The sequence below is a fragment of the Teleopsis dalmanni genome, chromosome 1 (assembly GCF_002237135.1).
Source record: "Teleopsis dalmanni isolate 2A chromosome 1, ASM223713v2, whole genome shotgun sequence".
In the NCBI taxonomy this organism is placed as follows: Eukaryota; Metazoa; Arthropoda; class Insecta; order Diptera; family Diopsidae; genus Teleopsis; species Teleopsis dalmanni.
In genome coordinates this window covers 19,916,232-19,928,262 of record NC_051846.1, presented here as the reverse complement: position 1 = coordinate 19,928,262, position 12,031 = coordinate 19,916,232, and the positions used below count along the sequence as shown (strand labels likewise).

The 12,031-nt window shown below is 29.7% G+C and overlaps 1 protein-coding gene across 1 annotated transcript; it reads right to left on the bottom strand.

Annotated features, from left to right (window-relative positions):
- Window positions 1–546: 546 nt before the first annotated feature.
- Window positions 547–6,029, bottom strand: LOC119669724. The gene is made up of 2 exons (XM_038079727.1): window positions 5,922–6,029; window positions 547–1,595 (listed from the first exon to the last, which is right to left on the bottom strand). Exons 1-2 carry the CDS (start codon window positions 5,982–5,984, stop codon window positions 621–623), a joined length of 1,038 nt encoding a protein of 345 aa, XP_037935655.1. The 5' UTR covers window positions 5,985–6,029; the 3' UTR covers window positions 547–620.
- Between the last annotated feature and the right edge of the window lie 6,002 nt (window positions 6,030–12,031).

The following is a 12,031-nucleotide window of genomic DNA, read 5'->3' as shown; positions in this document are numbered from 1 at the left end:
ACTACGACGTTTGCACCACAAAACACAGGAGTCACGTTTTAAACGTGCTGGTAAGCGACCTTGTCAATTGCACGACGATTACATTACCTGTGTTATACCACAACGTACACCCAAGGAACTAAAGCAACATGCAATCTTGCGTGAAAAATATTTAAGAATACAGAGCAGTTTAGGTACCAAAACTCATGATGGCTCAAGGCCAGTGTCAGTTGCTCCAAGCGTTGTTAAACTTAATAGTCCTATACAAATCTGGGAATCGGAGGAGGAGGAACAAGTAGCAGAAGAAGAAGAAGAAGAGGAGGAGAAATCGATCAAACCACAATTAGCCAGTCCACCATGTAGTGATTTAGCAATATATATACCACCACAGAAATTGGTAAGTGTTAAAACAAAATTTTTTTTTTTAATATTAATTTTATTTTTCAAGAAGTGATTATAGCTTCACTGTTTATTTTAATTCAAATTACAAAAAAAAAAAAATTTCATCATTCCATTTTCATACTTAAGAAATATATGTACTTTATATGGTAAAAAATTATGAATATTCAGTGCAGTTTGCTTATATATAAGTGTCTATATAAATAGAATAGAAAGATGAATAGAGCGAAAATTGCTAAAATCTAATCTATTAAAATAATGTCTTCGAAATTATCGACAGCTGTAGGATCAGTTTCGATTGTGCATTGTGGAAGTTTTTTGTAGGCTCCCCGTGATGCTTGATTCTGCATATGTAAACCCAATTGTGAGATCAATTCAATGGCAGTTAAATCGGCATTATCTAAAGCAAATTGATGTATCATAGACAAATGTGGAAATATCATATTTTGTAGAGTTATGACTGCACGATTATTATTATTGACATCAATGAATGAATCATTCGAATCTGAAGATGGCAGGTTAACATTATTTTGTGCACTATCGTCGACACTATTTTGATCGATGTCAACTATGACACTGTCTTCGGAACTAGTTAAGTCAATACTATTGTCTCCTTCATTCACTCCTTCAGGTGTAAGTGTTCCAACATTTTGATCAATTCTATCAACTGTAGACGTGATAAGATTAATCTCATTCTTGATAAAACTTGGCAGTGAATCTTTAAACTCTATTATAATATCTTCTACGGATACTTCTCCTACTAATGTGTTTTCTTTAATTGCCAAATCGCTTTCAGTGTAATTATATTTGTGACGAAAGCGTTGAAGCCAGCGTGACGATGGATTAAAATTAGGTAAATTCAAAATTGCAGCCATTTTATGTGCTGTCTCCCTCAGCGTTGAATTGGTAATCACTTGCCGAAGACGTAGTTGACGGCAACGTTCAACCCATTGATACAGTATAAAACTAACAGCGGCCATTTCAAACTTTTGCCTTTTTATTTGTATTTCGTTGATCATTTCGCCCTTATCGAGAGAACTGCACTGTTTTAGATACTCCTCTTTGCGTTCCAGTATACGTCTAATTTGCGTTGGACAGCAGTTAAATAATTTCGATAGCTTATTTCTAGAGATGTTGTTGGTCTCATAATAATTTATTACCGCTAACTTCTCGTAAAGTGTCAAAATGTTACGTTCACCGCGAGGTTGTCTGGTTGCCTGAAAATTTAACTTAGTTTATTTAATGATCTATACAATTCTTATAATAATTATTTATATAAAAAATATTTATAAAGAATTCGATTACTATTAAATATATACATATACGTTTAAAAAATTGATTCAAATTATGCATTTTATAAAAATTATTTACGCTAAGTATAGCATATGATTAAAGTTAAATTAGCTTTAAATAAATTCTTTATATTCATTGTATTCATTATAAAAAAGCAAAATTATTTTTCGTCTTCACACAGAAGGAACTAGTATCAGTAGAGGTCTTCTTCCATTTTGCATCCAGTGATTTCCTTTTCATATCATAAATACATCCACACCTATCTTCCAGATTATACTTATGTCATAACTATACAAAAAGCAAAAACTCTAATTGGTCAACTTAGATCAGCATATAGTCATAGACACGTGCCACATATCTATTCTCAATATGTGTTCTAACTGCAACTCTATATCTTATGATATCACATATTTGCTTAACTAACTATCTTGCTTAACAATCCAAACGGATTCGCAAACGCATTTGACTAAGAATGATGTAAGAATCCACTACAATGAGTGGGCAAAATTTATTTACTTCAACCCGAGCTAAATCCAAAAAATAATTCTCATCACACTCCCATTCTCTCCATCCATTTTTCACCGTATTTTTTACTTCACATATTCTATCAAACTTTTCTTCCCATTATAATCTTATATGTGTTTATCTAATAATTTATTCGTATTTATTCATATAAGACCATTTTTTTTGTTCAAATAGTTAAACGCTATATGATATAGAAAGGGTTATTAACCAACTATTATATATAAATAAAAACAAGCAATTTTTTGTCTCTCCCTTTGAAAATAATGTGTAATTTTTATGAGTTATATTCTTCACATACTCTCTAAAGGAATCTTTTTTAGATGATCACTATAAATATAATAGCAAGACTAAGATTTCTAAGTATTAAGCTGCTTTATCTTAACTCTCTTTTCAAATTATTGGAAATCTGGGTCAGGGGTTAAAATTTTGTCCATTCATTCCTAAGAGGTGATTTTAGTGGGTTAAAGTTCCACACTGTAATACTGTGATGTCGATACTTTTCATTTATCACAAAACTATAATAAATTCTAATACTTTTAGACTCTATTTCTTTATGCTCTTTAGAAGTTATCGCGTTGTGTTCTATTAATTAGTGCTGTTTAATAAAATAGACCTATCGGTTTGCAAATAATTAAAAATAATTTTATCTTATTGAGCAGTCATGATAATAAATATAGATATATTTCAATATAATATTTCTATTAATTGTGGAATCTTAGCGACTGAAGTTCAGACGCCTACCTACGTGTTAGAACGCGAGCATACTGAAACAAATCCTATTCTCTAGTGCGAGTGACTATCGTAGTGGGAGAACTGAACTAAAATAATAATACATAAAGTTATTTTACATTTTTTTTATATTTTATAAACAATGGATTTACTTCCTAGCAAACTTAATATTTATTGGAATTCATACAATCATAGTTATATTGCAATAATAACAACAGCAGCAGTTTCCAGTAAATATGACATAAATATTCCGCTTCAGGCGTAAATAAATACGATATTATGCCTGAAACGTCTATCTATAAAATGATTAAAATGGATATATAATCAAATGCCTCTTTCATTTAAACAATGGTTATTTAGTTTTCCTTTTCATATTTAGATCTATTAAGAGTATACTATACTTACTATTAAGTTGACAATCTCCCTTTAAATATTCATTGTAGTGGAATCTTAAAGAAAAAGAATCAAGTAGACATTTTTTTTGTAAATGTCCAGTTCAGGTTTCCAGAAGAAATAGATTTTTAGGAAAACAGTTTTTTGACAGTTTATCAAACTATTCATTGGTAAGGACATGAACCCTGCCTGGTTCTGTGTGTGAGTGTAGAAAAAAAAAATGATATAAGAAAAATATTGTTCCTGTATTGATTTTATCCCAACGGTATCAAAGTATGAGTCAAATTTCAATTCACTAAAACCAATATATACTAAACTATGCGGAAACTTTTTTAAAAACTTCAAAAGTTTCGCATAGGTGTATGAGATCAATCCTTATTTTGCGTTTTAGAGTATAATGGATTATTTACATATTGTAAGTGAAAATATATTACGTAACTTGAAAAGGACATAGGGTATAGGTAGTTAATAAATTCAAATAATATATATAACTAATATATATAAAATATAATATATATAAAAATAAAGTCTATTTTAAGGGGAAAGACATGTGGTACTACAAAAAGGATTTAAAATGAGTTGCGTTGAAATGAATGTTTTACTCTTGGAAGAGATTAATGTGCTGAAAATTTTGAATAAAAGTTATTGTTTTTTAGTTGTTGTTGTTGTTGTTGTTGTTGTAGCTTGCCAGAAACTTTAAAGTAGATAATATGTAAGGAATTACAATCCCCAATCCACACCCACTTCCAAATCTTTCCACTTTGTTTACTCTCATCACCAACTTCACCTTAACCATTATCCATCCACATCCTAACCTATATATACATCGTATGATACCTTTCATGTTATCACCACCACCTTCACCTTCATCAATACCCATCCATATTTTAACTTATATATTCGTCATGTGATACCTTTCATGTTATCTGTCTTGAAGATCCTTGCGGGTTACCACAATAACAACAAAGGAATTACAAAAATGAGATAGGTGATGGTGGTGTAAGAGGAGAGGGGTTTATTTAGGAGTTAAAATGAATTTGAGGATGGGTGGAAGTTCAATTGAAAACCATGATCAACGCGGAGAAACCAAGGTAGTATTCAAAAGGAACTACATAAGCTGGTACTTGTTTGTTTTGACATTTGTTTTATTAGTTAATTTTGCCTTTCTACTTCCTAATATTTTATATTATCCTTTTATGATTTTCTGCATATGAGGCTATAGTTTCTAAAAGAATTAATTTTATTAATATAGTAATTCTCCCTATAAAGCGGTACCCCTTAACGCGTTTTCATTTTATGCGATTTCAATCCCCCGTATAACACGAGCATTCCTCTATATAACGCGGAGATTTGTACAGTTCATAATTAGCACGTGTGTATACGGGGTGTATACGGGGTATATGGGAATACCCCTATAATGCGTTTTCCTATAACGCAGAACCAATCTACCGCGTTACAGGGGGGTTTACTGTACTTTTCTTCTATTTAATTAAATTGCATTTCAGTTTAGATTGTTTTCCTTAATGACTAAGGGCTTCTATATTAATTAACTTAATTAACTTCTCTATATTCGGCACAATTGCAACTTAAACATAATTTCATTGTTACTTGGTAAACAAATTAATTTTGCACATATACAAGGTAAAAACAATAATTAAATGAGTTTTGTAAATCTTAGTTCTGTACAATTCAATTCATTCGAGCTTTTTAATTAGTTCAGAACAGATCGATACTTTGCCGGCCTCCTTATGGCCTGTCGTAAAAATGTAACCACTCGCATAAATATTACTTACGAGTTCTAAGAGTTCTAATAGTGGTGACCCTACTGCCTGCTCACTCATAAACTCGCATATTAGCACACTAATTCCAATAGTATTTTCTATGCGCCGAAATGGCTAAGTTATAACGAAAACAATAAGAACAAATACTCGCTAAGCAACAACACTAACAACAGCAACAAGAACAACACTAATAAAGGCAACAACAATACTAACGAATATGAGACAACAACAAAATTGTACAATATGCTTGTACAATAACAATTACATACTATTTGTGCGGACTACGCCAAACAACGAGAATATAGCTTTTTAGTGCTGTGCTCTAGCGAACGTGACGTTATAACTTGCTAACTTGCAAGTAACGTACATACGTTATTGTTCGTTATGACTCTTATGGCATACAAGTTCCAAATAGCCAACAACACGCATACACAAGCAAATAGCAGCATACCTATTAGTTGGAATGTTTTAACGACTGCATGGCATAACGTTTTAGGCCACGTTAATACCACTAACAAACATGTTAAATAATGTAGATGTATGAGTTCACGTGTTGTTGCTCGACTCGTTCACAATTTTCAATATACATATTTCTTTTGTTTTTGTTTTTTTTTTGTTTCTGTTTTTGCATTTTTTTGTTAGTCTATTGCCGAGCTACAAAACTAACCCTCAGTGCGTTTGTTATAATAGATTTGAGTATATGTATGTATGAATAATAAAAACATTTTTAAAAAATAAACAAATATAAATAAAGTTACATGTGTGTGTATATACATATATAGGTATAATTTAAAAATTAAATACAAAAAAATTCTTACTTACCCCATTATTATTATTAACGGCAGCTTTCTTTTGCGAAGTTGTTGCTATAACTTTTTCTGACATGTTCTTTTTTATAACGCAAACTTTTATTATTGACAATTGTATTTATCTAAAATATACGAAAAATATATATTCAATTGTGTTTTCTTCTAAGTTCGAAAATATTTCTAAATAAAATTCTTAAACAATTTTTAATAACAAAAACGTGTCTTATTTGTGCTTATGTATCATTGCTGCGCACGTTGTGTGCCAATGCGGCATATGTGCAAAAGACTTCCGATTTCCACAAACGCAGACTTGATTATAATTTTTATTTATACAAAAATAATGCTTACCTTAATGCAGTTACTACAGTTATAATAGTTATAAATATTTTAATAATTATATTTATAACAAATAAATTAAATTTCAATAATTTTATTAACTGTTCTATTTGCTATAAAAAATTTATTAAAAACCACCTTAAACGTTAAAACAATTGCACACTTATTGAGTACTATTTGGCTACTAATGTGTGGTTGTTGCTTACTCTTTAATTTCATGTGAAATGAAAAAGCGGCACCTGTATATGTATGCGAGGAGGTTACAACAATACAACAATACAAAAAAATACAAAGCACTGAGTAATCCCACAGCACCTTGCTAGCTTGGCTGCAATACTAACTAACACATGCAAATGAACGAACATACATGTATATGTGTGTATTAGAAAGAAAAACAGAACAAAAAGAATAGAGCGCTATTCATTTTGTTATTGTTGTAAAGAAAGAGGTGTTTAAAACATGAATTTATATGGTTTATGCACCAAGTTTAGTTGACAAGTTTGACGGTGGTGCGGCTATTGCATATTGTTGTTGTTGCTAGTTAGCATTGTTGTTAGTTTTTATGTTAGTGGATGGATGTCTCCATGTTTACGTTGCTCAAATGCACTTGTTATGCTTGATAAAAGCATTATTTGAGACCGTTTCTTATGTAATTTTAGATTTTGTTTTTGTTTTGGGTTTTGTTTTTTGATATATGTAAGTTTATTAAAAAATTTATGTACTTTATGTTTAAATATTTCATAAAAATTTATTTTAAAATTTTTAATAAGTATTTTATTTTTTTGTAATAACAAATGTACAATTTTTTGTAATTTTACTTAAAAAAAAATTCGTAGAAACTCGTAATATTGCTACTTGTGTTATAAAAAAAAGTTATTACCTTGTAGGAGATAGTTTAAAATTTTTTTGTTGTTTATAACATTTTTTTTTTCACCGTTTATTGATGCTCAAAACCAAATACTGTTTTGATATAAAATTTGTAACATGATAACGATGTCAGCACGCTTCCAGCAACAACAAAAAAGCACGTAATGTTATTATAAACGCTTTAGCTTTAAGCAAATATGCATGTATAATTTTTATAAATTTCGGTTTATTTAACACTTTAGCACAGTAGAACTTACTAAGGATTTGGAATTTGTATTTTTTTAAACAATAATAATTATTGTATTTTTTTTAATAAAATTATTTTTTATTTGAAATTTAAACGTGTATTGTTATTAAAAATTATAATTTTATATATTATTAATATTACAACAAATTGTATAATTGTATAAACATGTAGCATTTATTTACTATTGTATTACAAAATATTTTTTCAACTAAATTTGCTTAAAAATATTTATATGCACAATGCTACAAGATTTTATTTCTTCTGCTTTTTGATTTCTTTTTTTTTTTTGTTTATTTTTTTTTGTGAACAAAAATTTAAATTGTCAAAACAACGCTCTTATTGTTGTTGTTGTGTTGTTGTTGTTGTTGAATTGTCAATAACAATGCTGTTAAAGCTAATAGTTCAACTCCAATGCGTAATGCTTGCTAGTTTTATTTCAAAAATATGTACATGCATGTAAGTTTGTAAGTGCATATATTGTACATACAATAACTACTCAATGATATACTTTGCTTCAAATTTGTATGTATGTATTTTTATATATATTCCTTCTTTTTTGCAAACATTTACTGTGTTTCAAACAAGCTTTTAAAATAAAATAAAAAAAAAATAAAAAAAACAAAATGTTTTAATAATACATACATATGCCACCTTAGTTTATTTGACTTTTTTTTAGATTTTATTTTATTTTTTTTTTTTGACAAAACCAAAACACAAAAAAACTAGTCTTCCAAATAAGTTAAAATGTAAATTGAGAAAGTCACAACAACATTACAGAGTGTGTACAGAGAGAGGGGGTAACATTTTTGTGATGAATTGAAATGTTTATTGTTTTTATGTTATGTTATAAACTTAATGTTACTAATCAGTGTGAATATGCAAGCAAAGCTAAATGCACAATCCTATTTATACTAATAGTACCCGTAATAATATAAACATACATACATATACATACATGGTATGTATGTACGATTTCTGGATATACAAAAGATTAGTGATGCACAATTCAACAATTTTTTTTTTAAATCAAATGTTAAAGAAGTTTATTTTTTTATTTTTAATTAAAATGAAAAATATACTTATTGTTTATTTGTATATACAAATATTAAATGAAACCTTCTTTTGACATAGTAAGTAGATCGCAGAAGTTTAGCAGTACTTAAGTGGAAAAAAAAAATTATTTAACAATAAATATGTTTACATTTACATTTATCGAACCTCATTAGTACAGTTTTGTATGGATTTTGTATAGAAAATGACGCTTAATGGTGGACATTACTCACGTTAATTGTGTTAGTATAAACGTACTGTAAAACTATATAAAATTCTGTAAACAATTAATTTTTCATAAGTTTATTTTTTGTTTTTCTTTTATTTATTTGCTGTAAGTGAGAAGCATCTATAGTGTGAGACATTAACCACTATTTCATTCCAGTAATTAGAGAAGAGAGTTAAAACCAAGAGACTTAGAACCTAACATTTTAGGTTTATCTAAACCAAATGGCAGAGAGATATAGGGGAAAAGGGAATTGGTTGAGGGGGTGGGGTTATTGCAAAGCGCGGGGGTGCATTAGTTGAGGGTTCTATGAGCGTGGTAACGAGAACTACGGTTGTAGAGGTGAGTGAATGCGTCTCGTTAAAGTATAACATGACGTATTGGTGTGGGCTTTAGGCGCATAGCTAACAAGCGGTTAAAGGAAAAGGTGCAAGGAGTTGAGACGTCGAGGGTAGGATCTGGGTAAGGTACCGCCAAGCGAGGGTGTCGGTCGGCTTGCATGTCGATGGGAGTAATTTGAGCTTTCTTGCAAAGGACGGGGTTATTTGGTGTTAACAGAGCTGATTGTAGAACATATGGGAAAGGCGTACAAGAGTAGGGAGTACCAAAGGATTTCAACATTATAGTTATTTGTTGGGTTGGATCTTCGAGGGTCATTTTTTAATTGACTATGTCTGAAAAAGGCCTTTCGAATGGGATAATCTTTACATAACCATTAAAACAGGTGTAATAGAATTAATGATGGTCGCAGTGCATGATGAAATTTTGTCAAACACCCTTTTGCAATCAAATTGAAATCGAAATCAAATTAATAGCAAATTCTAGAAAAAAAAATATGCTCAATATTGTGGCTTGCAAAGAAAGTGAGGTAGGAACTAAAGTATGGTTAGATTGAAATTGTGATCAATTTTAAAATAAAGTTCAAGATAAAATGGTTTGTAGTTCAATTAAAGACTAGATGGCAAAGGATTATGCCTTATTAGTTGTAACCTCAGAGGGAAGTGATTTAACATTAATGATATCAATGGATAGGTTAGACATCGTATGGCGTAGCTTCTATCAAAAAAGAGTAAGCAATCGTTAATAACATTTGTATAGAAAGAGTAAGCAATCATTGAAAAAGTTATGGACAAAGGAGTTAAAATATTGTGTTTTATAAGGTCTGCACTTATTATTGGAGTTATGATGGAGAGCTTTTGTTCCAAACGTCCTAATGAGTTTCATATGATGAAGAGTCATATAGATTAGGTGCGAATATGTTGCTTATAAAAATCTACTTTAACTTTATTACTGATGTGATTGTATCTATGAAGTTTATTTGTGAAATCAACTTGCTTGAATTTAGTGTTCTTAATGGCATATTTGACACAGATGATAAAATTGTAGTTATGCTAGATATTAGATTTTGCAACAAGGTAGATATTTAATGCCATTAAAATAGAGATCAAAATAAGAAATCGTGTAAAATCTGCGTACATTATGTTAGCCAACAAAACAGATTTTCAAAATATTACATTTGTGGGGGTGAGTCTGAATAGGGAGCATTCTAAGGTAGTGAATCAGATCATAGAAAATTCTTTTAGTGAATTTATAGGTAATAAACTGCTTAGAAAATTATCTCGACACAGTGGGGAAGGTAAGAGAATGTTGGTTAAGCAACTTTAAAAAAAATTATTACTAGAATTGAGTCTTTAAAACACCGATAATCAGTTGATACGAAATATATAAAAAAAGAAGAAATCAAATACCTTTTTAATACCAACTGGTATATTGCAAAAAGATTCACCACGGTACTGCGAAACGTTATTATTAGACACTATAGTTTATAAGATTTACTAAACCAGTCAGAGATTATTGTAAAAGAAATCTTTATTATTAATAGGCAGAAGACAACCAAGGAGTAAGAGCAAAGTAAGAATTAAATATTAATAAGGAAAAAAAAATTATAAGAATTCTCCAATAATTATTACTTGGAGATACCAGAACAACTAAGTGTAGCGCAGTAGAGCGTATATGTCTGCGTATAGTATCTTTTCCTATATTAGTACAAAGCACAGCTAACGACATCATAATATAGAGTATCGTGTCATATATAGTATGTGTGACTATACACATTGCTAATACTATGACAGGCCGAGTAGGATAATTGTTGTTTAGATTGTTGTTAGTGTATTGTAGATTTGTGATCTATGCAGGTTTCCTCAACACATATATGAAGTTAAACTTTTATATTTCTTTAGAGGTTTCCTTTTTATTGAATAATAATAACAAATATTCATTTATGTCAACTTAGTAGTCATTTCTATTGTGAATGAAGTTAATGCATGTTTTAATATAAGATGATGATATTAGATTAAACATTTGCAAAATTTGTAGATTCGTTTAAAAAAGCTCTTGAAGTTTCTGAAATAATTTCTTATCGATCTATTGTGACAATATTTTATTGAGATAAAAAATTATGCATAATATTTGATTGAAGAAGTCGCACAACAAGGAGTCACCTTGTCTGAAACCTTATTTGGTGTCGAACGACTGGATTAGCTATTTTCCAACTAAATGGAGCAGGTGGTGTAGCTTAACAAAAAAAGCAGTTTTGAACTCGACGAAGAAATAGTGTGTGACAATTTTTTGTTCTTCAGATTTTAAAGGATTTGATTCACAATGGATATCACACCAACAAGGTCCAAATAGTTGGTTTACAATTGACTTCGTTTTATGTTAACACTAATGTTCTATAAATAAAGTGCTGTTTTGTTAATAATAAATTACTTACAGTTATCAAAAGTTTCCTCTACGATTACAACTTATTACAGTATTAAACATTAATTGGGTATTAAAAATGTTTTAATTGTTATTTTACTGACATTCATACCTGAGCATACATACATATAAATATTACAACGGCAATAATAATGGGTCATGGATTCGTAATAGCAATTTATATTACTTTGCTATGTTACATTGTGAGATGGACGTGAGATGAACTTGACAACAACATGAACTGACAGTTCAGTTTACACTATCATGAACTGTCATGAGAGTGAAATTTGTTTTGTTTTGTGTAAAAGTGTAAAATGCTTGTGTGTAGTAGTGCATAGCACAGAAATTCAAAGTACTCACAAACACCTAATCATAACATTGTATACACGGTAGCCCCTTAAAAATTTTTTTCTGTACCAAAATTGGTTCAAAAATATACTATTTCTGTAAAAAATATCTAATTTTGCAGCTTCAATATTTTTACTGAATCAATACATAATATTATATTAGTTTTATAGTGGACAGTTACATCTATAAATAAATTTAATTGGATATTATAATAATATTTGCAACAAAATTTACGTTTCAAGAAAGCGCCATTTTCTATGAATGAGTACTCGAGTACCATACGGAAAAA